Source organism: Sander vitreus, chromosome 19, assembly GCF_031162955.1.
Source record: "Sander vitreus isolate 19-12246 chromosome 19, sanVit1, whole genome shotgun sequence".
NCBI lineage: Eukaryota > Metazoa > Chordata > Actinopteri > Perciformes > Percidae > Sander > Sander vitreus.
The window spans coordinates 1,759,451-1,786,950 of NC_135873.1; the positions used below are offsets into that span (position 1 = coordinate 1,759,451).

Consider the following 27,500-nt stretch of genomic DNA (forward strand, 5'->3'; position numbering starts at 1 on the left):
CATTCTCTCGGACTGTAAAAGAAGGAGAAAGCGGTAGAGTTGTGGAGTGAACAAAAGTGCCTCTTTGACGTGTTTCTGCTCCAACAGTTTTTCTTCTTGTAAATTTCCACCAGGAGCAGGACGGGACGTTATCTCAAAAGGAATCTCATTGTAGTCTTGCAAATAGTGACCCTGCAAGATCCCAAGTCTTTGCAAAATATTATAGTCTGTGATTAAAAACTCTGAGACTTATGACACATTGTCTTTAGACGTGAGACGGTGTCAGACTTTAGCCTTTTAAAAAAGTCTTTTCAAAGTCTTCCAGTTAATGGTAGGCATTAGAGTATCACAAGATGTTAAAGTGCAAAACACATATTGAGTTGGAGCAGAACCTAAAATAATCATTTTATAAGGAAAAAGAAGGACGATAAACTGGGAAAGAGACTCAGACAGACAGGCTGAAACCAAACTTCCAGCATTGCAGACTTGTATAGCTCATTACATTGAATCGTGATATCTGAAACATAAAGCTATAGTGCGTAGTTTCTGTCGCCCCCATGAGGAATTCTAAGTAATGACAACAAAACTGTCGGCGCTCCACATGATACAAGCCTTCCGTGACCGCGCACCGTGCCCCCCACCCCTCCACGCAGTTGCTAGTAGCTAAGGAGGAAACGGAGGATTAAAAAAACATGATGGACTCTTCAGAAGAGGTGATTATCTTCACTTGAGTTTCTGCGTGCGAAAGTCTCCGGACGACACAATCTTCTGAACATAGTCCTACTGAGAAATACAGAGAGAGTTGTGTTGAGCTGATAGTCTTAAAGGACAATTTTGTCGCAAAATGAACCTAGGGCTTAATAACGTGTACCGAGTCAAACGTTCTCTGGGACATGTTTTCATGCTGATCGAATGTGTCTCTAGCTTTAAACAAGCTACCGCAAACCGGTGGTTAGCTGCTAACGCTAGCTTTCGGGGGCCTAGGGTAAATCACTATTTTATACCACTAACAAGGCTCAAAATAGCACCAAATTTCAACTGTAGCATAATGAGGGTCCCTACATGTAAACCGAAGCATTGAGAACTTTGTAAATGTACAGACAGTTTATTAAAAAGCTAGATAATAAAGACTGTAGCGTTCATGTTTACATGTGGGCGCCATCTTGGAAAGTCATGAGCAGTCGATGGACTGATCTCAGCTGGTATTCTGTCTGTAATGGAGTGGAATGTGACCCCAAACTTTTTACTGGTAGTCTATGTATTTTTTATTACTTAATTAACTTGGTTATTGTCTACTCATAATTTTCTTTTACCCAGTTTGTCATATTTGTTTATTGTTTATCTATATAATTTTATTTCATTGTCCAATATGTGTATCTTGTCTCAGTTTTCTAATAGCCTTGTGTTTACGGCTATTTGTTGTTTTGTCTTTTCTTCCTGTTAAAAAAACATTAAAAACTACTGATAACAAAAACAAAACAAAATTTGCAGACTTGTTTATATGTTACGTGACGTTTCATCACATCACGTCTGCGAAATGAGATGTGTGACAGGACTTAAGGACCTGGATGAATTTAAAGCAGTTCGTAGAGGTTAGAGGATTAAAAAAAAAAAAGGTTTAATAATAAATATTATTCCTTTCTTTTACATAGTCACATATATTGACATGAATTGTCTTTCAAGTGAGGTCTGGTAAAGTTTGGTTACAGACTTTACTGGACTGGACTCTCTGGAAGTCTGCAGACTTGATGAAGTGTGGATTTAGACAGCACTCGCAGACATCCTGGGAACATGCATGTACAGTCTGCGAGTTTGGGAAAGTCTGGATGTTTGGTTTCAGAGAGAGAGAGAGAGAGAGAGAGAGAGAGAGAGAGAGAGAGAGAGAGAGAGAGAGAGAGAGAGAAGGGATGTAACGTACTTTCCAAAGACAGGGTCCAGCGTACATGGGATGTAGTTTTCATGGTCGTTGATGGTCTTTTTCCCCAAAGTGATCTTCACATAGGGGTCACACTGAAAACACAAAACTTTCTATTAACTCATTTGTTCCTTCCTTTGGTTGCACTTGTTTTATTTCATTTCATTATTCCAGGTTCATTTCTTTACTGACCATTTCTTGCAAATACCTCAAAAAGTTGATACAAATTAAGTCCATTTATTCATTTACGTCTTTTCATTTTAGCATCCTCAGGATTTATTAGTCCCCCACCCCCCTCCTCTGTAGGCAGTGTTGGGGAGTAACGGAATACATGTACCGGCGTTACGCATTCAGAATACAAATTATGAGTAACTGTATTCCGTTACAGTTACAATTTAAATAGTTGGTATTTAGAATACAGTTACATTGATAAAATCAATGGATTACGTGACGATACTTCTCTGTTTCACGGGTTTATTCACTCTCGCAACTCCATGCATTTCCCAGAAGCCCCAATATGAAAACGAAAAAATGAGCTATTTGCGTGATCACTGATAGAGGTAAAGATGGAGCCGGAACCAGCACAACAGAGCCAGGGCAAGAATGTGTTTCTATCTTGGAAATTCAAACAGCATTTCACATTAAAGAAAGAACAGGGAGAACGAAATATAACTGTGCACTGCAGTGCAACTTCTGCTTGCCAGCAACCAACTTCCTTTCAGCGTCCAAATTACTCCACCTCCAACCTGAAGAAGCATCTTAAAGTAAGTTATTTTTAGCCAAGGGTAGTCGTCTGCTGTAGTTTTACTGGTCAACTTGCTATTTTATAGTTGACGTGCGACTTTACATTCTCCTATGTGCTGATTTATTAACCCCAGAGCCGTTGAAAGACTAGCCCCGTTTGACATGTTAGCTAACATTAGCTAAAATTAGCTCATGGTAGCTTAGACTGCGGTTAGATTTTTGTAGTATGCAGTTCGGGACTACAAATACAACAATCTATCTGCTTGTTTAGGTACATATTCAGCCAGTTGGAACAGAAGAACACACCAGAATAGGCCTGTTTAGTAAGCTGTATGTGATGGCCGCATTCCTACACTTATAACATGCAATTCAATGTGGAAGTAATCCAAGTATTCAGAATACGTTACTCAGATTGCTTTTTGACAACTTGCCAAACCTATGGTCCCACCTCCCATTTATACATTTATCTGTGTTTATTTTTTTATGCTTTTTCACCTCACAGTTATATATACATGCTTCACGAGAACAGGCTGGTGTTAATAAAAGACTGGTAATGAAACATGTTAAAATATCAGCTCTGTCCTCGGGTCAAATCATATAATGAAAATAATGATCAGATCACTTTGTCCTCTCCCTTCGTACCTTCCCGTTGGTGTCTTTGGGCTGCAGTCCTTGAGCCTGGATGATGTAGATTCGGACCAAACACTCCTCGATGCCGTTGGGAGGATGCTTTCTGAACTGTCTGGGGGGAGCGGGGACGGAGGGGTCCTCTGGCAGGGTGTAGATCTTGAACATACCCTGGTTAATGAGGCCACGGGGGGTTTGTGGGGTTCAAATTAGAGACGAAGACACAGTTAAAGAATATTAAGAGGCAAAATAATTAGATGTAGCAGAAGAGAACACCGTTTTTACCTTGAACTCTCCCACCACTGAAGGATCTTCTCCTTCATCCTGAGTCTTTCCTCTGTGCAGCTTAAACGTCTGACAGAAATCTGAGAGACCTTCAAAACCCTCCACCTTCTCCAACTCCTGGTCAAACACCTGAGGAAGAGGAGGGGAGGGGGTTTATCACATCTTGTTCGATTGCATTTAGATGCGTTGATACGTGTTCACTGACACTCAAATACAGAAAGAAGAGATGGAGAGAGGGATGAAAGGAAAAAAGAAAAGAATCAGAAGTTTGAGATAGATAGAGAGGGGTGAAAGAGAAGAGAACGGAGGTGAAAATAAGGCTGTAAAGGAAATGAGAAAAAAAAATAAAAATAAAAGAGGAAGAGAAGGAAAGAGATAACATGATTATTTGAAACACACACATGGTGGTATTTGCGTAATTTTTATTTTTAAGCATCTTTATCAGGTTGCCAACCGAACACACACACATTATTCTATATGGCATCATGGCAGTATGGATGTAGTATGGAGTATTGGACCGGTGTAATTCCACTGGTATTGGATGCAAACTTGAGCCCAAAGCTACTCAACAGTATATTACACTCACACACTGCAGGGGCGCTGGCATGTGTACATACTGTATCTGGGCAGGGACGCATATGTGTCAGAAGCACAAAAAGATTAATTTGTTTTCATTAGTTGTGTTTGTCTACTTCAGTCTCACGCGCGCAAGCGCACACGCACACGCACACGCACACACACACACACACACACACACACACACACACACACACACACGCATTCCCTCCTATCACGGAAAAATGACAGTGTAAAAAGGCGAGCTGGAAAAAGTGTTTCACTTCAGCATGAAACCAACAAAACTAGAAGTAACAAAACCAGTATTAAAACATAATTTCCACTTGGGATTATAAAGTATGTTCTATTCTTATCATCAAGGTGAGAAGGGAAATGGAAAGAAAATGTAAGATAACTGGAACAGTTGACATCGAGGCAAGATCTGGAAGACCAAGGAAAATGTCAGAATGGCCTTGAGACCTGGTGAGAAATGCTCAGAAGAACCCATCACTGCAAAAGAGCTGCAAAAAATAGTGTCAGACACAGGTCTAGTTGTCAACAGGACAACGACACAACGTACTTTAAACAACAAAGACCTGCATGGCAGAGTTACAAGAAAAAAGCCTTTCCTGAGACCTCAATACAAAAAGAAGTGTGTAAAAAGACAACAGAAGCCTTTTGGAACAATTTGCTTTGGACTGACGAAACCAAAATGGAAATTTTGGTCACATACAAAGAAGTTAAGTTTGGAGAAAAAAAGCAGCAAAGCATTTATAGAGAAGAAAACCTTGCCAACTGTTTAGCATGGAGATGGATCCATTGTGCTTTGGGGTTATGTAGCAGCTGGGGGCACAGAAAACATTGTGCGGGTGGAAGGAAGAATGGATTCCAACAACTATAAATACATTTTAGAGGCTGATGTTCGATGGTCAGTCCAGAAATTGAAGTTGAAGAGAGATTTGGTATTTCAGCAAGACAATCATCCAAAGTATACCTCCAAATCAACCATGAAGTACCTCCAGGAAAGATGGATTAGGGTTTTGGAATGGCCGCCACACTCCCCAGACTTGAATATCATTAAAGAATCTGTGGAGAGTTCTGAAACATGCCATGCATGCAAGAAAGAATATTTCTGAGCTAGAGTTGTTCTGCCAGGAAGAATGGGGGGGCTTGCAAAAAAGCAAGAATTGAAAGACTCTTATCTGGCTACAGGAAGTGATTGCAAGTACTAATTAACTTTTTGAATTGACGGTGTACTTACAGTCAGGTCCATAAATATTGGGACATCGACACAATTCTAATCTTTTTGGCTCTATACACCACCACAATGGAGTTGAAATGAAACGAACAAGATGTGCTTTAACTGCAGACTTTCAGCTTTAATTTGAGGGTATTTACATCCAAATCAGGTGAACGGTGTAGGAATTACAACAGTTTGTATATGTGCCTCCCACTTTCTAAGGGACCAAAAGTAATGGGACAATTGGCTGCTCAGCTGTTCCATGGCCAGGTGTGTTATTCCGTCATTATCCCATTTACAAGGAGCAGATAAAAGGTCCAGAGTTCATTTCAAGTGTGCTATTTACATTTGGAATCTGTTGCTGTCAACTCTCAATATGAGATCCAAAGAGCTGTCACTATCAGTGAAGCAAGCCATCATTAGGCTGAAAAATCTAAACAAACCCATCAGAGAGATAGCAAAAAACATTAGGTGTGGCCAAATCAACTGTTTGGAACATTCTTAAAAGAAAGAACACACCGGTGAGCTCAGCAACACCAAAAGACCCGGAAGACCACGGAAAACAACTGTGGTGGATGACCGAAGAATACTTTTCCCTGGTGAAGAAAAACACCCTTCACAACAGTTGGCCAGATCAAGAACACTCTCCAGGAGGTAGGTGTATGTGTGTCAAAGACAACAATCAAGAGAAGACTTCACCAGAGTGAATACAGAGGGTTCACTACAAGATGTAAACCATTGGTGAGCCTCAAAAACAGGAAGGCCAGATTAGAGTTTGCCAAACAACATCTAAAAAAGCCTTCACATTTCTAGAACAACATCCTATGGACAGATGAGACAAAGATCAACTTGTACCAGAGTGATGGGAAGAGAAGAGTATGGAGAAGGAAAGGAACTGCTCATGATCCAAAGCATACCACCTCATCAGTGAAGTATGGTGGTGGTAGTGTCATGGCGTGGGCATGTATGGCTGCCAATGGAACTGCTTCTCTTGTATTTATTGATGATGTGACTGCTGACAAAAGCAGCAGGATGAATTCTGAAGTGTTTCGGGCAATATTATCTGCTCATATTCAGCCAAATGCTTCAGAACTCATTGGACGGCGCTTCACAGTGCAGATGGACAATGACCCGAAGCATACTGCGAAAGCAACCAAAGAGTCTTTTAAGGGAAAGAAGTGGAATGTTATGCAATCGCCAAGTCAATCACCTGACCTGAATCCGATTGAGCATGCATTTCACTTGCTGAAGACAAAACTGAAGGGAAAATGCCCCAAGAACAAGCAGGAACTGAAGACCTGGCCTGGCAGAGCATCACCAGGGATGAAACCCAGCGTCTGGTGATGTCTATGCCTTCCAGACTTCAGGCTGTAATTGAATGCAAAGGATTTGCAACCAAGTATTAAAAAGTGTAAGTTTGATTTATGATTGTTAATCTGTCCCATTACTTTTGGTCCCTTAAAAAGTGGGAGGCACATATGCTAACTGTTGTAATTCCTACACCGTTCACCTGATTTGGATGTAAATACCCTCAAATTAAAGCTGAAAGTCTGCAGTTAAAGCACATCTTGTTCGTTTCATTTCAACTCCATTGTGGTGGTGTATAGAGCCAAAAAGATTAGAATTGTGTCGATGTCCCAATATTTATGGACCTGACTGTATGTTGGCAGCTTGAATTTCCACATGAGAGATGAATCATTATTTTTAATTAAATTCAAAATTAAAATTTTGCAGAATATAAAGCTGTAATTTTTTGTATGATGTACAATTTGTAGGTTTCGAAAGGTGTGTACACTGTAAAAAAGGTTTTTCATTTTTTGTCAGCAATATGTTATTTCGTGTTGTGTCAACCTAAAAAATATTTTTTTGTCCAAGGGACTTGAAACATTGCGTTGTTCTCACTATAAGAATTGCAAGTTGCCAGTTGATATAAGTTATTATAAAAACTTGGTAATTAGTTGAAAATACTTAGCATAGTTGTTAGGAAAACTTGATATTAGTTGTTTTAAAAAAACTTGGGACTTAGTTGGAGGGACAAATTATTTTTGTACCCTCAACTATTATCGTTACGTTGGCAGAACAACCTCGTTTTTTTAATTATATAAAACTAAGCAACTCTACAACCCCTTGTGCCTTGTCTAAACCCTCTCCCCTCGTCGCCCCTATCCCCTGATACTGGGTTTGGTGCTCAAGTAGTGAAATGATCCGCTGTTTCCAGACCTCTCTTTCGTTTACATCATCCCCCCTCATCACTCTCCTCTTCCTCCCCATCCATCCTCACTCTACTTTTCCAACTCTTTCACCCCTTCTCCACCCAAATCTAATACCGTCTATACCCTTCATTCCTCTCTTCTTCCTCCTCCTCTCTTTCCTAAGTAACCTCTGTGTTGCCTTCGTTTAAAGTTGACAAAAAACCAAGTGTAAAAATGGCAAATTGCTGTTTTTACAGGGAGTTATTTTATGTCTCAGTTTTGATATGTCTCGTGCACTGACTCCTAAAATGAACTTTACACTTTGCGACAGGAAGTGCTCTCTAAAAATCATACATTGATATGATTGATAAAGTTCCCTTGGCCTTTGGAATTAAAATAGCCCCACATCATCACATCCCCTTCACCATACCTAGAGACTGGCATGGGGTACTTTCCATGAAATCATCTCTCAATGCAAATCAAACCAGCTATTAGGCTAACTGAAATAAAACCATGCCAATCTCTAGGTATGGTGATTCGCACACAGCAGTTAAATTTAAGACTTTTTAATACCACCTTGGATGAAATGCTATGGACGTTACGGTATTTATTTAATGCTACAAAAGGACAAGAAATAATTTAAGACCTTTGTAAACAAAATGTAATACTTTGGGAATGAAATGTAAGACTTTTAAGGCCTTATTTTTAGAATGTTAAATTTAAGACTTTTTAAAGACCCCCGTGTACCCTGTCGACTGATGCGTTTTACGTCACTGCCGAGAAAGGAAACAGTGGCGTTCAGCTTTGGAGGCAAAGAGGCCTGCTACAACAGCTGACGACCTGAAGAAGTGCCAACGAAATGTTTCAGTCATTGATTGTACTGCTGAGAAATGACCTGCATGTCCAGCAGAAGGACTAAAATCCAGTTAGTTGGAGAACGCTGAAAAAAGAAAAGGGACTGAGGTCAGACACGGATGTTGCCTTACTGCTCTTGTTGGTCATGTAACGTATTAGGAGTAGGAATTATTGCTATTTCATTAACTGTCGGATGCACCGACAGTGTTGTTGTCATTACTTTTCTCACGGGAGCAACATAAACTACGCACTATAGTTTTAAAGATTTACCAAAACAAATCACAGAAAATAGCCTACTTACCCTCACTATTCCCATTTAAAGTAGTAGACCAATCATATAACAGAAAGTTAAAAAAGGGATTACTTGTAATATACTATTAGTGTAAAGTAGGGGTGTTGAAATCAGTCATTTGCCTTTTTAAGAGCAGATACAGTAAAAAAGGGAGTTCATATATATATAGGAGGTGACGCATCGTGATATTGAATCGTTGACAGGATAATCGTAATGAAAAGGAATGGTGAGACCAGTGAAGATTCACACCGCTAGTGTAAAGGTGAAGCTGAGGTTGAGGAGGTTTAGAGGTGTGAAAGCCTTGAAGAAATCTGGGATGATGCAAATGAAAGACAACGTCCAGAAACACTGGCTCACTGAAATACAACAAATCCCAATCCTCCTGCACCAAACCCAGTACCATGGGAGAAAGTAAAGGGAGGGAGGAGGAAGGAGGAGGTGAGAAGTGAAGGCGAGAGGTAAACCAAGTCATAACAAGGATGGAAACAGCAGCGCCTTTGTGACAGAAGAAAAAAAAAGAGAGTGTGGAAGGAGAGGGGTGAAGTGCGAGAGAGTTTACTGAAGGTAGAGACAGGAGATTGAAATGGACACTACAAAGAAGGTCAAATGAAGAAATTAAGTGAACTTGAGCAGGAAACAGAAAATTGGGTTTCAGGTGATGATGTGGCCTCTGGCAGCCATATTGGAGGTCCGGAGCTCTTGTTCATCGACTCAATTCAGAAAACACAGTATAACAGAGTTTTGTTTTTAATCTAAGCATATATAAAGATACATTTATTCTTAAAGTTATATGTTTGGATCATTTTTGACAGTAGTTGCAGCAACAGCATTAGCTGTGACAAACAGCTCATAGAGGCTATTAAGGTACTTTCAAACGCCACTTCTTCTCGGACCGATAACTCAGTCAAATCTAAACACAAATATATGATACATTTTTAAGTAATCTAGTCATAGTTGTCTGTACATCCTGGGTACGCTGCAAACATGAACTGCTAATAGGTAATTTGTCATACTTACATACATATAGTATATAATATATAGTATAGTATATACATATACACACTGCAATGTAGATTTTATTTCAGCAAAAAGACAGAAAACTTCTGTTGTAATGAGCTGAATTTACTTTGACCAAAATCAAAAGTACAATGAAGTAACTGCATGAAGTTTACTTACTCAAAAAGTAGATTTAATGGATTTAAAGTTACTCTTAACATTTCAAGTTGATAAGAGTTAATGGTTTGGAAATAAGTCTACCTTATCTGACTAACAATATGAAAACAATATCATCTGTGCTGGATGAATCATAAGTTGTCAAAGTGTGTCTCAGCTGACAGTAGCGACCCAGAGACTGTCGCAGGGCAGAGGGAACGGCGGAGGGAGAAGAGACGTAGGTGGCAGCACGGGGTGAGAGGAAGGTAAAGGATGTTGGTAAGGTTGGAAACAGTGGCTCACTTCCCTGTGACAGTAGCAGATCTGACTAAATGGGTTGTCAAAGGAAAGAAAGGAACAGGAGACTGGAAGAGAGCAAAGGAGGTAGGGAGTACTTGTAAAAGGAGGGGTTGGCACAGAGTAGGTGGGAGGGAAGGAGGGAGGAGAGGTAAAGCGACGGTGGAACCAGCGGCTCATTGGTCATTTTGCATGTTTCCATCCAACTGTCAAGTGAATTTCGAGCAAAGTTTTGAAATGTCGCGACTTAGATGTGTTTCCATCGGCAGGGGTGAAACCATTTACTGTAATAGGCTTCCTGAATGAAAAAAGTACACCTACTTTAAAAAATGGAAAGAGCCTTTCAAGGGTCAATGACTATTGGGAAAGCTGTTACTGTTCTCTATTGTGCCATTTAGTTTTTAGCCATATTTTTTATGTCTTATGTTCAGCTGAAGAAAAAGACAAACATAAGCATGTATGGTATGACCTTTCTGGAACATTCCTGCTATTTAGAAGTATAACATTTTTGCATGAGATTGATCGATATCTTGGCTATTTATCTTCCATACACCAATATGTAAAAATGTATGCGTCACCAAAACATGACTTTCAAGCTCTTTGTAACACATGTATGTAAGGATATATGCAAGACCTAATATAACAGCTGCAAACACGCTACGGAGGAAGAGAAGGAACATACAGTATAATAAATAGAAAGGACAGAGTTAAAGCTGCTTTACTGATGTGAAATGGCTTTCAAGGGAGAGGTTAGAGGTCTCATTTAAAGGCAATAAATAAGAGGCCAAATTCTGACATGATTAGTCATTTGTTTGGGCATCAGACAAGAAGACTGACGTGTGCTTTGAGTCCCGGTGGAAGAAAAGGTCGGCGTTTAGGGCCGAGAGAATCGGGATAAGGGTTGAACAGAGCGTGGGCGATGGCGGACGGGCTCCGGGGACGGCGGCTGAACCGTGGCAGACTCTGAAAGAAACGAGACCAAAGACAGACGTTGACGTGATCCCCTCATTTCAGACTTGCCTACATCGGAGAACAGCCTTTTCCCCCTGAATCCGTCCCACTGCGGCATTCCCGAAGAGAATTCAAGACGAATGAGTCATTGGAGTCGTTCGGAAAATGGCCCGGAATGTCGCGGCGCCGGGGCTGCGAGGACGGGGCATGAGAAGAGAGGGGGAGGAGGGGAAGAACGGAGCGACGGGACTGACGGAGGGAACTGGCAGGAGGGCAAAAATGTGATTTAAATGGTGAAGTTTGGAGCAAAACATTTTACGAAAAATGGAACAAAGGGCTGCACTGTCTCAATCTTCATGTTTTCCTCTGTCGCTCTCCATCTTGTTTTCTTGTACTTCATGTTTTCTTTATCTTCACTTTGTCTTCTGTCAATGTTTGTTTCCCTTTTCTTTGACATTTTCTGACCAAGCATTCAAACATTTAGCATTTACAGACACACAGTTATTCAGACAGACGTTTACAGGTCAGTGCATAGCTTCAGTGAAGTGGACATAGACAGACACACCAAAACATATTAGAGCAACATGAATTTTGCCGTTTCTCATTATTCTTACCCCAGACAAATAATAAGAAAATTATTAAATCCCCAAAATAATCACAGCATGCTGTGTCAAAAAAAGAGCGGTAGAAGTACTTATCAATCACTTAACAATATAGACTGGTTTCGCACACATGCGAGCGGTAGAAGTCAGATTAAGGTAAATCCAAAATAATAAGTAAATACCAGTGTCGTAGTCAAGTCATTACCAAGACCAGATTGTATCGAGACCGAGATAAGACCAAGACCAGACCAAACAACTGAAACATACAGTATATACACAACTAGCTAATATGTATAGCTTATATTCGCTAAATCCCTTTGGGTGAGGGGTGAAGAGATTTCTAGAGGGTTTTGGTACAGAGGCAGATTGATAACTTTAGCTAGCTAGCTTTGCTAGCGTCACTTACCTTTCTTTATGCTTCGTACTAACCGCAGATAAAAACTTCAGGTGGTCCCAGCTGTGTCAGTTAGTGGAGAAATTGTGGTTAATTCCGAGACGAGACCGAGACTTTCCAATAGTGGTCTCGAGATCAACACTGGTCTCGAGTACTACTAACACTGGTAACGACATACAAATAATAACCAGAATGACTCAAAATGAAGAGATGCTTTTGTGCCATAAACTACACAAATGAGTGGGAGATGTTTTAATATCCCAAGACGGAAACCTCGCTGTACCTCGGAGGGCATCATTGGCTGTAAGCATCAAGAGATGTTTAATGGAGCTTTTATTTCAGTCCCTCCTTTCAGTTTTACCTCTAGCTTGTCGAAGCCTCTCTCCAGGTACGTCCCGTACTTGTTTTTCTCTCCGGTCGAGGCGTAGAACTTACTCCACCAGTCCATGAACTCCTCTTCCTGTTGGTCACATATAGGAAAGGTCAGAGGTTGTCAGGTAGACAATGTCAAGTAGGTGCTGAATCTAAACGGAGATCAGCAAAAGCATTGAAAGATCTAGATGGAAATAACTCGTAACTTAATGTTTTTATAAGCCCCTTTAAATCCCAAAAATTCATGTGCAAAATGTCTTCTTCTGCCATTTCCAGCCACAGCCGTTTAGTAAAGTTAGATGCTATTCTGAGGTTTGGATTGGTTATCCGGTTTGAATTTGCAGCGCCACCCATCTGAGTTAAACTGCCTCTCAAGCTGTCATTCCAAATTTTGAAAAGTAATTAAAAAGTAAGTTAATGTAACAAGTTACATTACTTTGATAAAGTAACTGAAATAGTTACACTACTATTACATTTTAAATAGGGTAACTTATATAGGTAACCTGTTACATTCTAAGTAACCTTCCTAACACTGCATGAATCTAATGTGTCTTTTTAGCTTGTTCTTCTTCAAGTGTTTGCATTGTATTAAACTCCACATCTTCTTTATTTTCATTCAAAAAAAAAAAATAACGTCAAAGTTCATGTCCTCTCCAACCAAAACGTCCGTGGCGACTGTAATGAACCCAATGATTTTGCCTAACATCTCAACTCCCGTAATGGCCTTTGACCTTTCAAACACATGAAAAGCGCTGCAGCAAGTGCTGTTTGACTTTTGTAGAGCAGTGCACTTTTCAGTGCGCATTTCATGATTTTTTCCAATGATCACATGGCAACGCCGAGTTGGCCAAGTCACGTCAACACAAGTAAAAATTGCCTCTGGTGGCTCTGTCGCATTAAGGTCATGGTATATGGGCGTTCTGAGGCAATGGAAACGGGCAACATCAGAAAGGGAGCTGGCACAAAGCAGACAAAACCAGCATGGACATCAGAAGAAACATTTTCAGTTTATGTAAAAGAATCCCTTCCATCTCTGTTACAAAGAAATATGCTGCGCACACAGACTTATTGTCTGTTCCACTTGTTATATCTTTAATAAACTGGGCCAGATGGGTTACAAACCTCAGTCTCAACAGACAATCATGTCTCGACTGAATTTATTATCGACTGTGTTCAAATTAAGCTATTTTGTCTGCATGTTGTCCGATTTTTGCACTTATATTGTCCCTGGGTACGTGGTGTTTGCGGTCAACATCACTGACAGAAAGCCCTGACTTCAACTTGTCTGGGGACTGTGGCTTTGATGTTTGCTTTCCTTATTTCCTTAAGATTGGGAATATAAATCAAAATAAGTCTCAAGTCTCAGATATGAAGTCCAGAGACAAGACCAAAGTCCAAAATCCAACGATGCACATAATCGTATTCATTAGGCTGCATCTAAGTAAAGTCACAAGTCATTTTTGATTTTCTCAAACTCAAAAAAATTTCAAATCCCATTCACATTTGGAATAATGCTTCTAACTAAAAACAGAGCAGTATAGAGTGTGGCCTCGCTTCTTCTGTTTAGATAAGGGTGCTAGTTTTTTATTTTTTTTAAAGTAGTAGTGAATATTATGTATATGAACAAAACCAAGTCACAGTGTACCTGCACTGCCACGCTGGCAAATGTTCACAGAAGCTGTAGTTTGTAGTTTTCTGTGCTCACACAGTAACCGTAGTTTAAATAAAATCCAAGTTTTTAATTGCTAAAAACAACTACTGCAGTGGATGCAGATTTATGTTAGGTTGTCACAATACTAGAATTTTAAACCTCGATAGAAAAATAAAATAAAGATAGAAGATAAAAGATTTTTTTAAAACCGATACTCGATACCTCTTGATGCCATGGAACTTAGGGGAAAAAACGTGTTTTTTTCTGGTATAGAAAAAGTCACCGAACCCATAGTCCTACTAATACATTCATAATAATTAACATTATTACTATTCTTAAATGTTTTACCTACACATTCTTTATGTTGTTATCATTCCTTTTTTCTCTCTCTGATGCTTCACTTGTGAACACAGGTTGAGAACCAGTTGATTTTCTTCCCCCAAGTTTCATCTGTGCAGGCTTGGGTTGAAAATCAGTTCTTTTATAGCTTCGGTACTTTGGATATTAGCGAATGAATAATTAACGGAGATCGTATCGTTTTAAACGTGGTATCGAAAAAATGAATGATACTTTTGTGTTAGAATTCGGACAGTAAACCTCGGGAACAGGCTTCATTTTTTCAGAAAGACCGATCAACGAAATGCTGAATGACAGGTTGCATGGTGTCACAGAAGCTATAGGAATAGAGGCTGAACAGGAAGTGACATCACAGCTATAAATGTAGTCTATGCTGAAGTACTTTGTTGAAGAAGAGATATGACATTGCCCTCATCATGTAGCCTCAACACAATGTTTGAGAACGTATAATTATTGCAAAAAATGGTGCAAATAAAAAGGCTCTTTGCACTGCTGCATCATGTGACTTGATGATTAAACACATTTGCTCACAAACTTACCCACTGCAACATCTAGTGGCGGCGTTAACAGTAAAAGACAGGTCAGACACACATTACATTTCATCACACACTGACACTCAATCAATGCAGACGCACAAACGCTGATAACCACACGCTAAAATAACCTTATAACACATTTTAAGGGCATTTTAGGCTTTTAAACACATTTCATAATACTTATTCTCATTACACATTAAGGGTTTTCATTCCAAAAATGAAATATACACCATTTAAGAAAAAAATAAAATAAAGAAATAAATCCCTCTATTACAAAATGACTGCTGGCATGAAAGTAAAAGCTGTTAAAGTCTTACTATTACAGCTATGAGTCATCCTCAGCGCTCACAATGTCGTTCTGTTTTGGAGAATAAAATATCTTTGTTGACTGATGGCTTTTTGTGGTTTGGATACGAGTTATTTTGATTTATACGATATGATTTTTGGGGGGAATATGTAACATCTTTGAATGAAAACCCTGTTATGTGTTTTTATCAAGACCTTTTATTTTCTCAAGTATGAAGCTGCCTCATCCATCAAATCTACCAAAAGTCTGTTCACATTGGCAACGTCGAGTGGCCTATTTAAACATTCATTTTTGAGTATTTTCTCACAGAAATAAAAACTGTCTGTCGGAGTGTGTGTGTGTGTGTGTGTGTGTGTTTCGATGGCAGCTGTTGGCCCTGACGCAACAAAGAAACAACGACTACAAAGATGAGGAATACCAAAGGGACAAATCAAAATACCAGCCATTACCCCTTCACACAAACACACACACACATTTCAGCTCAACCCGTCCCCGCCCTGCAACCTTTAACCCTCCGAGGAACACTCAAGCTTAAAACACACTCATGACGCATGCACCACTTTTTCCTTTGTGTGTGTTTTAGTGTGTGTAGGCATACATGTAGAACAAAAGTGCTCTTATGGCACTGGGTTTGTGTGGAATCCCCTTTCTACTTCTTCCCACACACACACACCCCAAATTGGGGAAAACTATGGAGTTCCTCATTTTTCCAAAGTGGCAGCATGGCATGGAAAAGGGCAGCAGGTGGAGTTTAACTAGGACATCACACACACACACACACACACACACACACACACACACACACACACACACACACACACACACACACACACACACACACAGTGTCTGAGGCGTGAAGTGTCTGGTGTGTGTTAATGTGCCCTCTGTGTGCAGCCGGTGCCAAGCATTGATGACAGGGGCGCCAGAAATGATGTGTGTGTGTGTGTGTGTGTGTGTGTGTGTGTGTGTGTGTGTGTGTGTGTGTGTGTGCCCACCAGTGTGTGTGTCAAGGTGTGTTCACTCAAGTCCGCGACTCCTGATTCAGACAGATTAAGGCTGCCGGGGGAGCGCTCTAGACTGCGACGGCTATTTAGTGTACACTCAGGAGATCGAACACACACACACGCATACAGTGGTGTGTTCAGGGTGTCAGTGTGGTTTGCAGTCTATCATTACGCCCTGCAGGGAAAGCCAGGCTAACCAAACCAAGACTGGCACTGCCAAGAACTCAGCGAGCAGAGAGACTGGATTTACATAAGAGCTCTGAGCTGCATAATAAATGCTTTTTCTGTGTGTGGGGGGAATCCCTTCCACAGCAGTGGAAAAAGTCAGAGGTCAAAGCAGCAACCCTGAAATGAGAAGAGGCTCAACAGGAAAAATCCAGACTCATAGAAACCAAAAGAGCTAATAAAAGAAATAGTAAAAATACTAGTGATAATCTGTGACAGTTTCCAGGATGCCTAAATTAACAGCATGACCTGTGTTGCAATACCGCGAGTGGTCACAAGAACAAATTGGCTGCAAGGATTTAAAGACACATAAACTCATCAACTAATGTCACTGTACAAAGCACCAGAGACACAGTTTAGTTACAGTTTAGTCATCCTCCAGTGTGTTGCGCACACACATGCACGCACACACGCACGCACACACGCATTCAGCATTCCCTGTACAGCCTGGAACACTGCATTTACGAACGTGGTTCGTTTTCAATATCCTTGAAAAACTTCCAAACTTTCTTCTTTGTAATTCCCCTGGAAGTGCAAAGCTCGCAGCTAAACTATATGTGTGAAATCTGCGTGACCTACTTTCAGAAGATGGTCTGTATGTAAATTCCAGTAGAGGTGAGGAACTCACCTGCTGAGGTGATCAGTTGGAATAAAAACGTGCAGACTGTTGGCCCTCTGTGGTACGTGACTGGACATACCTACATTATTAGATACTGACTGCTGCAAAAGATATAAAGGTGTGTCCTCTGGATTGGGACTTTGGAGGATTCAGCATCTGGGTTGTGACACAGCGACAGCGTTTTACTTCATGACAGAGGTTGGGTGCTTGTAGGAGATTTTCCTGACCCACTGGGCCATTCTGCCCAAAACCCGCACTGAATTTCATTGACCCAATTCTCCAAAATAAACTGGACAATGTGAAGAATGTGGAAAGAATGGGATAAATGTCTTAGCAGAACTGTTTGTGTGTGTTTGTCATTGCCTGCGCTGTGGTTTCAAGGCAGAGCACCAAACCTCAAGTAAAAATCTGTGGCATTTTCACATAAATAAATGTCTTCTTTGCTATCACTGATTGACATTACACAGTAGTGACTCCATCTTTATCCGGTTCCTCAAAACTTTTCCATTTGCTGTCCTAGACTCATGCTGAAAATTCTTCTGACGTGCAAATGATGCATACCAGATTTCTGGCTACTTTGGAATAAGCTAAAGAAGTAGCATTAGCTATAATAGCCACCATTGAATCATGGAAGGTTTACCACTTTAAGACCCACTAAGGAGCAGTTTACTTAAAAAAGAAAACAAAAAAAGTCCTTAATTTGACCAAGAGGACATCCACCAATGACGCTTTCTGCCGCTTCCCCAAAACAGATAGTTGATGATTTCTTTCTTGTGATAAAAATATGATTTAAAAAAAAAAACTAAACACCTGTAGGTTAAAACTGGGCTAAACTTGGGTGAAAAGGCACAATGTTTAGGTGTTTTTGTGTTTTAGGTTTCCAAAGCATTAAGACTATATTTCAAATGTGATGCAGGTTCATAATGCTTCACATATAATCTTAAAATATAGTCTTTAAATTCGTTGAATGATGTTTCCCGTGGCTTAGGGTTTGTTTCAGATTTAGGTAGGGGGAAACATATCGACGGAGAAACAGTCTTCGACAGAATCGGCATGTCCGTTGCCACGAATCCTCTTGTGCGAAAAAAAACCCACAATGCCTGAGCGTCATTAACGATGCGAGAGTGAACGGCACTCATGTTCCCATTCATTATCTGCAAACTCATGAGTTCAGTTCACCATTCATCAAAAGACATGAGCATGTTCTATGAACGCATTCGTTTTCAAGAGTTCATGCACAACAATGCAGCGGAACCAGAGATATCGTATCACATTCTTCCTCTTTATCAAAACCTGGTGCCTACATTACCCACAGTGCAACTCAAACGCCAACAGTTCAGTTGGTAATTCAGGTGTATTACTATATGATAGTGGTGAAAGTAAAAAAAAAAAAAAATCAGGGAACTGCAGTCAGATGACAATGCCTTTGTGGGCTCATCACTACAAGGAATAACTTTCTTATATCACAGTCATTTGTATTAAAATATCGATGATAGCATCTTTAACAATCTTGAACTTTTCAAACAAATTTCGCCAAGATTTAAGTCTTTTAACTTGCAAATCTCCAAATGATTATCAGACAGATTGACATAACGAATACCTAACCAGAAACGTCTGTTCTTTTGCGTGACATGTAGGGTTTGTTCATTTTCAAGTATCAGCTATGCTATAGTCTGGCTGGTGGACTTATAAAAGCAGTACACCCATACCATCCAGAAGTACACGGACACATTTGGATGACATTCTGGACAGCAAATATGTGCAGCATCCAGATTCTGGAGGTCACTATAGGGTCATGAATGTGTGTTTCATAAACCCTTAAAAAAGCCAGAAAGTCACCTGGCGTGAGGCAGTTTCAGTTAGTTTGTCTGGTTCTAAGGCAGCCAGGCAGGATTTATGGGACAAAAGGAAAACTAAAACAGGAGTGGGATAATAACAAAACTTGATTGTTTTTTGGCAATGAACTGGGACAGTTTTGCTGACAATTAACAGGAGAGGAGGGATGCAACAATTATTGAAGGGGCACAAACTTATATAAAACATTTCACCAATGGAAACACAGACACAAACGCAACTAACTACCTTAAGGAAGGAAAAACACAAGAAAAGATGGAGGCTGGTTGGTTCCATGACAAATACTATCATCAAGCCTGGATGCCTCCGATGAAACATGACACACAGTGTTCATTTTCCATCTGAGCGACGTTAGATCTCAAATATCTCAAAGGGGGGTCGTTGCCTGCGAGATTTGGGGAGCCATGACGCTACTGACAGCCGATCTTCTTAAACGTCTCCAACTCTGAAACTGAATCCGACTGATCCGCCTTGGAAGCCGCTCTGCTGAGCGCACACTCCGCTGCAGTAATCTGGTAATCATCAAACATACGCCCATGACCCGTTTTTTGGTCGCGACCCAGAGATTAAGAAGCCAGGATTTACAGCACATGACAGAGAGAGAGCTTTCTTCTTCTGGTGCCATGAGATATTAGTCCGTCCTCTTTTTTCCCCCTAATTTCAGTCAAGCTTTCTCTGATTCTTTTTTCTTCCCTCTGCTTCTCTTTAAGTCACTTTCTCCCTCCTTAACCCTCTCCCATTTATCCATCCCGGCCTCGGCCTTTAGTAACTGTCTGCTTATAGAGAGTTGTGGTATAGAGGATCTGTAGCAGCTCTGTTGACTTTGGCCCCGGCCAGACAGAAAGCCAAGCCTTTAATTTGACTGGTTTCAATATCTGACCCTTAATAAAACAAATATCTTTGTTTGGAGAGAAAGAAATCACCCCCAATTACTGTCGAGCGAGGAGGGAGCGAGCACTACTGGATGTGTGTATTTGTGTGCGCAGTCTGGTCCGGGTCAAGCTAAGTCTTCAAATTGACCTGGCTTAGATAAATAAAACGGAAGAATGTTACAAGGAGCGTGGTCTCCCGTTCAAACCTGAGATCAGATTTCTTCTGTAACCACACGGCTCGGTGTGTGTCGCTCTGTAAAACCCTGATTTCTTCAGTAGAAAGTATTTTCCTGAGCCGCGACCAAATGTAAAAAGTTTCTTGTTTCATCCGGGAGTGGATTTTCTACTTCTTTATCTCATTCCTTCCAGATCGACCCTATCCATCAGTGTCTTACTTTAAATAAACCTCATCAATAAAAAAGGCTTTCTCTCTAAAATTAGATCTCTGCTACTGTCAACTGCATTGCATTTAAAGCATCCTGTAGGGTTATTATAAACATGAGGAATCATGGTTTAGTGCCTTATGCAAATCATGTAACATCTTTGCTGATATAGATTTTATATTTTGTATGTATTTTTACCACAGTTCCAGGTACTCATTGGTTTCTATTCATTTCTGTATGTATAATACAAAGTAAACATTGGATAAAGCCAGGTTCAAATCTCTTGTTTAATTTTGTTGACATATTAGTCACAGGTTTTTACAGAGGGAATTATGAATGTCTTATCGCTCAATAAATCAGAAAATACTGCCATAAAATATAAAATGTATAAATTAGGCTCTGAATGACAAATGAGCAAACCCCTCCTTAAAAACCTTCAGCATATAGATAGGAATGAAACTGGAAAGTTTAGTAAGTGCTACTGAAGTGGAGATTATTGACTCTAAGTATGAGAATTAAAAAAAACTCATGTATTGAAAAATTCTATACATTTTGTATTGGAAACAACTCTTTCCAGACACAATATCTAATCAAGATATATTGGGTATATTAGAGGTCCCGGAGGGTGAATCGCCAGACCTTCCTCCACAGCGCTGCGGAGGAGGGTCTGGCTAGTCCACACAGCATTCCGGGATGGGAGAAAAACGTGCTCTGGTGTATTGGCATTTCTGCCATTTCTGCCATTTTCTGAGCCTTGTTAGTGGTATAAAATAGCGATTTATCATGTGCCCCGAAAGCTAGCGTTAGCAGCTAACCACCGGTTTGCAGTAGCTTGTTTAAAGCTAGAGACGCATTCGATCAGCATGAAAACATGTCCCAGAGAACATTTGACTCGGTACACATATGTTATTAATCCCTAGGTTCATTTTGCGCCGGAATTGTCCTTTAATGACAATATATAATATGCTTTTAAATCATGCTCGATGAATTGTGAGCAGTATAAAGTTACAAATATATATATATATATATATATATATATACCCTTTAAATGTGACATGAATATATTAAATGTAAGGTTAGGTAAGTGAGTACTGAAGTATTTATGTTGCCAATGTGAACAGTTCTGTAGCAAATATCAACTTTAATCTCTCGCCAACATCAGCAGTTAAAAATGAGCTTATTGAATAAAAAATGGAAGAAGAGAAAGAAAGTACTGTATCTGTAGATTTGATGGATGGTAACAAATCATGAATAAAACAGATGAATGGAAAGTATCTGTGACATTCTGGTTAAGTGATATGAATGAATGAAATTTAAAGATGAGTTTGGTACCTACATGAAGGCTGGAAGTAGAGGCGGAAAGGTTAATGATAGCTGAACCGGATCCATCTGCAAGCTACGAGGCACACACATAAACACATACACACTTTCAGGTTAGTTGGTTAGGGTTAGCCACAACATTAGCATCACATTTTAGTGAAAAGACAAACAATGTGAATTATTTCATATGCTGTATCTTTGAAAAACGTTGGTTCGTAATGTTAGAAAACACACACACACACACACACACACACACACACACACACACAAACACACACACACTGTATTCTTTAACGCTAACATCATTAGACATTACATACTAACATCACCAGACATATTAGTGACTCAAACACACAGAAACATCGTCATGTGTTTCCATCAAACAGCAACAATTAATCAAAAACCTTGTTTTGTGAGGGAAAAAGTGAGCCTTTGCCTGAATGTTCTTTCCCTGGGAGGTTCCGCTCTGCGAGGTGCAGAAAGCAGCATTGGGTTAGCGCTGATCAGGCCCAGATTAGAAAGACAAAGTGTTTAGATGAGGTCACGGAGGAGCTGAGCACAGCACATGAAGAAGATGGAAAGGGGCGAGGCAAGGATGCTGTAAAACACCAGCATTATGTGACAACCTCGACATACAGTATGTGGGCACAAACAGTATGCTTTAAAAGTTGGAATACTGTTTACTGCAAATACTCACCTTCATATCTGCAGTCTGACTCTTAACCTTTCCATTCAGCACAGAAGACATGTGTCCCCTGTTTTTACTGTATGCTTACTGTCAAGTAGTCAGCCATGTAAGTACTACTCATGGAGGAGTTTTGCAAAGTCTGAGGAATTATTAAACTAAAACATTCATCCCCAACAGTCTGTGTTACAAACTGGGTGTGAAATTTTTAACAGATATCTAATGGAAATTGCATTATCAGTAGGGTTGGGTACCGAAACCCGGTGCTAATACGTCACCGGTGCCTTAACAACCAGTATCTACCGGACCGAATAGTAACGCGGATTTTGGTGTCTCATTTCGGTGCAACTGAAATGCCTGCGCTCCCCTCTGACGCTCCGAAACGGACGTTAGAGACAACAGAACCATCGCTGCATGTGACGCTAGTTAACACTACACTTGGCAGCAGGTAACGTTAGCCTACCGTTACTTGAAACTCACCTCGCCAGCCTTGTGGTGCATTCAAAGTTATTGTAAAATCTAGTGGTCGTTTTTGTCGTTTACCAGCAATCTACTGGTGAAAGAAGTTATTTTTATAAGTTATTGTTATTACATTTTGAATAAATCATTACATTTTGATCATATGGCCTTAGCAATAAACAAGCCGTTCTTAAATATATACATATTTTTTTTTATATTTTTAAAAGTATCAGTTCAGGCACTGGCACCGCTTTGAAAGTATCGTTTTGGCACCGGTATCGGAAAAAACCCAAACGATACCCAACCCTAATTATACGGGGTTTTTTTTTTTCTTTTTTGTTTGGGGGGGGGGGGATTTTCCTTTGGGGCTGGCTACATCTGCTTTGGGGGGCGCCAACAATTCCTCTATGCAGGTAAAACCCTGATTATTGGACATGCAGGATCAAGCATTTTAGGAGCTACTAACTAATACTGGAGACTAAATGGAAGGATGTTAGGTTTTAAAGTGTTTTAAAGTGTTTGTTGGATCAGGAGTGACAGCTACAACTTGAAAGATGGGGGCCATGTGACTACAACATCAGTTAGGACATTTTATTACATTATTGTGATTCATTCCCTTTTTGGATCAAGTGCAAATTTTATTAAAACTTTATCTAAATTAAAACTAAATCTTTTAAATTATTGCATTATTGGGTGCTACAAGTCCACCTAGCTGAAACTAATACAATCTAATACAACAACCCTGCAATACATGCTATCTTTTTAAAAGTTATACTGTTTAGTTTTTCCATGACTTTAGGGTTATTGTAGAGGGTGTAGTTAGTTGTGCTTCTAATATTTAAAGTCTACCTTCGTTGACATCAATGCAGTGGACAAAACATAAAAAAATATGCTCAGTATTAGTATTAATCAAGACAAGTTTGTACCGAGAATAATGATAAACGTTTTTTTTTTTTTTGGGCCGACAAGTGTGACAAACTTTCAGCTGTCGCCGTAAATGTATCCATTGGTTGCATCACTGTTGTTGTATACACGCAGCGTTGTTTTGATGTCAAAGCACTTTAATTGGATGTGGGCGTTAATGACAGGGTGTGTGCACTAATTTTAAACTTAAAACTTGTCTCACACACACACACACACACACACACACACACACACACACACATTTGAACATTAGCTCATACTGACCTCCCATGTCACCAAACATTTGACGCCGCCCCCCACAAACACAACAAGACAATTGAGTTTTTTGCATCAGTGCAAGAGAACGGAAAAACGATGTGTCGTGAGTATGAGGTAACAGCAGTATATTAGAGACAGTCCCATGATGTCTCTCCTTATGTAAAATATTGAGAGAGAAAAAAAAACAGATCTCATCGATATGAAATTGCGCATATGTGTGTGTGTGTGTGTGTGTGTGTGTGTGTGTGTGTGTGTGTGTGTGCGCGTGTGTGTGACGTGTGTGTGTAGCTGTCGTGGCGCCTGTGGGTTAAGGGATAACAAAGACGGACACACAAAATAAATTAAAGACCAGAGAGGATTTAAAGCTGATGGAAGGATCACAGAGGGGATGAGTGGTTGATGAACCACAACAATGAAGAGAGAGAGGAAGAAAAAAAAGAGGAGGCTAACAAGCCCCCTTAATGAGCTACCACATTAAACCGACTGCCAGATTGATAGATAGAAAAAAACAGAAGGAATGAGAAAATGAATTAAAGGGGTAAAGGGAATTAAAGAGCAGGATGGAGGAAGAGAAAGAGACAAATGCAAAAGAAGTATGGTACAGTACAGTGCTGCTCAAGAGTATTGGAACCCATGCTAAAGTTGACTAAAAAGAGGAATACAAAAATCATCTTTTGGAAATTGCTCTTAATGCCTTAATTGAAAAAAATAGAAAAAAATCCAACCTTTGAGAACACCAATTTTCTTTGTGATGGGGTACTTTCCATAATCTCTCAATGCAAATCAAACCAGCTATTAGGCTAACTGAAATAAAACCATGCCAGTCTCTAGGTATGGTGAAGGGTATGTGATGATGGGAGGGGGGCAAGGGAACTTTATCAGGATGCATAGTATCCTGGATCCATGAAATAACTGGCCTTTAAAAATAAACATCTGCCTGCCTCTATGGGAATTTAACATAGGGGTGTCTATATCTATGCCCCCTGTATTTTAAGGAAGAACATTTATTTATTTACGATACATTATTCATTCACAAAGAAAATTGGTGTCCTCAAATGTTGGATTTTTCCTCATTTTTTCAATTAAGGCATTAAAATCAATTTCCAAAAGATGATTTTTATTTATTCCTCTTTTTAGTCAACTGTAGCAGGGGTTCCAATACTCATGAGCAGCACTGTATGTTGACAGATATGGCACAAAGGAAAGGAAAGTAGCGATACCAAGAGGGATGGAGAAAAGACGGTAAAACGATTGGAAAAAAACAAGTAGAGGAGAGGGTCGGAGGTAGAGGAGGAAACAAAGCAGAGAAGGGATGGAGGGAGACAGAAGGTGATGCAAGAAGGAAACGTCATGAAGGAAGGAAGGGGAAGAAGAGAAAGAAATGGGAGCATGGTGCAAGGACAAGAGTAGAAGGAAGGAAGGAAAGGAGGAAACTATAAAGGTAAGAAAGTAAGAGATAATTGTGAAGGGAGATGGCATGAGGAAGAAACTAAGAAAGAAAGGTAGAAGGAAGTACTTGACTACATCAGCAATGTAGACGTGCAAGAAAAAAAAAGAGGGGAGAGAGATAAGAAGGAAAGAAGCAAAGGAGTCGTGTGAAAGAATGGAAAGTGGAACAAAGGAAGACGTGAAAGAGGGATGGAGACATTTGTGCAGGAGAAAGAGTGTGAGTCAAAAAAGAAGCCAGGGAAAAAGGAAGTGAAGAGGGGGTGAAAGTAGAGGAAAGAAAGATGAAGGAAGGCAGAAAGGAAAGAAAGGAAGGAGATGAGGAAGGGAGGAGCTGAAAAAAGATGTAGGGAGAGTTCCAGTGTGGCCCTGTGTGGATAATGAGACAGAAGACAACTAACAAGGAACAGACTCCCTGTGTTTGTTTATACCCACTGTAACACACTTTCTCACACACACACACACACACACACAAACACACACACACACACACACACACACACACACACACACACACACACTGTAACACACACACAAACCACAGGGTCTGTGTTGGATATCATTGAGGGTCAGATTTTCCCCTTCAGTGATCACCAGGAGGAAGACTTCACAAAAGGAGAGAGGGAGGAAGAAGAAGAAGAAGATGGGGAAGGGGAGGAAGAATAGGAGGGGGGCAGAAGAAGGAGAGGAGAATGAGAGAGGAGGATGGGAGGAGAGAAGGTGGAGAAAAAAGGAGGAGGAGGTTCGGGAGGAGAGGGGGAGGAAGACAGGAATGCAATGTGGAGAAAAGACGAGAAACAAAAGAAAGAAAGAGAAGATGTGACAAGGAGGGAAGAGAAGAGGAGAAGAGAAGAGATGGAGGAGGTGAGGCAAGGGGGAAGAAGGGGCGATGAGATTAGGATGCAAGAAAGGAAAGGAGGAAGAAGAGGAAGATAAGAGGAAAGAGAAGGATCTAAAAGTAATTAGACGAGAGAAGTGAAACAATGATGTGAAGGATGATAAGAAGAGAGGAAGAGGAAAGAAAAGGAGTTGAACAGAGAAGGGAAGAGACAAGGAGAGGAGAGGAGAGGAAAGAAAACAAGGAAATAAGGAGGAAGGAGGAGAGGAGGAGAGAAGGAGAGGAGAGGGACAAGGAGAGGAGACAAGGAGACAAGAGGCAGGGAGAGAAAAACAGACAAAAAAGAAGGAAAGAGAGGAAAAAGGAGAGGAGAGGAAAAAGAAAAAGAAAGAAAACGTGACAAGGGGGGAAGAAAAAAGAGGAGAAAAAAAGAGGAGAGGAGAGGGATGACAGGGGAGAACAAGATGAGAGAAAAGAAAGAGGAGAGAAGATAAGAGGGGGAGGAAAGGAGACAAGTACATGGGGGTGCAATGAAGGGGGAGAGAAAGAGGGATAGCAGGACAGAGAAGAGGAGGAAGACTGATGTTTAGAAAGGGCAAAGAAAGTGATGAAAAAGAGGCAAAGTGACAACAGATGACAGGCGAGGGGGAAAAAGTGAGGAGGAGAGAAGAAGAAGAAGTGAAGGACGTAGGACAAAGTACAAAGAGAAGCTGCACGACTCCAGAACAGAAGTCTTGAATCATTGGATCCACAGAGACAAGGCTGACAGGAACCACGATCTTGGAATTCTTTCCCCGAAAAAACACAACTTCTCCACATATTCACCATCTTTAAATGTTACTTCAGTATTCTCAAAAGGGGCCAATCCAGTGGTTTTCCATGTTGTAGCCCATTAACTTCAAATCCTGTGCACTTAAACAGTACAGCAGAACATTTTCCAACATCTACCATACTGTCTTTACTGATTTCTTAAAAGACAGACTTTTTTTTTTTTTTTTTTACACAATTACAGTTCAGAATAGATTTCAACTAGGGAAAGAAACTAGAAAAACAGCTGGCCTGGCTCTGTCCACAAAATCTCACTAATTAATTTAGTCTCATTCGTTTTTATCTGTATTAAAACGTGTAAAAAAAAACAAACAAACGAGAAATCGCTGTACGGGGAGTTATGTGCCGGAGTATTTCTGTTATTATTTCTACACTCAAACACTGAAATCATGGCTTCAAATTGAAACGTTAATTATTTATAACCAAATAAGCTACAATCGAGGTGAGGAACTTTCTGTCGTTATCTCTCACTTCATCTCTTT

The 27,500-nt window shown here is 40.2% G+C and overlaps 1 protein-coding gene across 8 annotated transcripts in view; it reads right to left on the reverse strand.

Moving 5' to 3' along the window:
* Positions 1-27,500, reverse strand: part of dysf (dysferlin, limb girdle muscular dystrophy 2B (autosomal recessive)) — a 115,748-nt gene that overhangs the window by 24,460 nt on the left and 63,788 nt on the right. For 4 of the 8 annotated variants that reach the window (XM_078276211.1, XM_078276213.1, XM_078276214.1 and 1 more), the window contains 5 exons: positions 21,597-21,656; positions 12,442-12,540; positions 3,551-3,679; positions 3,281-3,436; positions 1,898-1,989 (listed from right to left, as the gene is read on the reverse strand). In XM_078276211.1, the coding sequence (XP_078132337.1) occupies positions 1,898-1,989; positions 3,281-3,436; positions 3,551-3,679; positions 12,442-12,540; positions 21,597-21,656 (536 nt within the window). The remainder of the gene's footprint in view (positions 1-1,897; positions 1,990-3,280; positions 3,437-3,550; positions 3,680-12,441; positions 12,541-21,596; positions 21,657-27,500) is intronic. The other 4 variants (XM_078276215.1, XM_078276217.1, XM_078276218.1 and 1 more) reach the window with 1 other exon arrangement.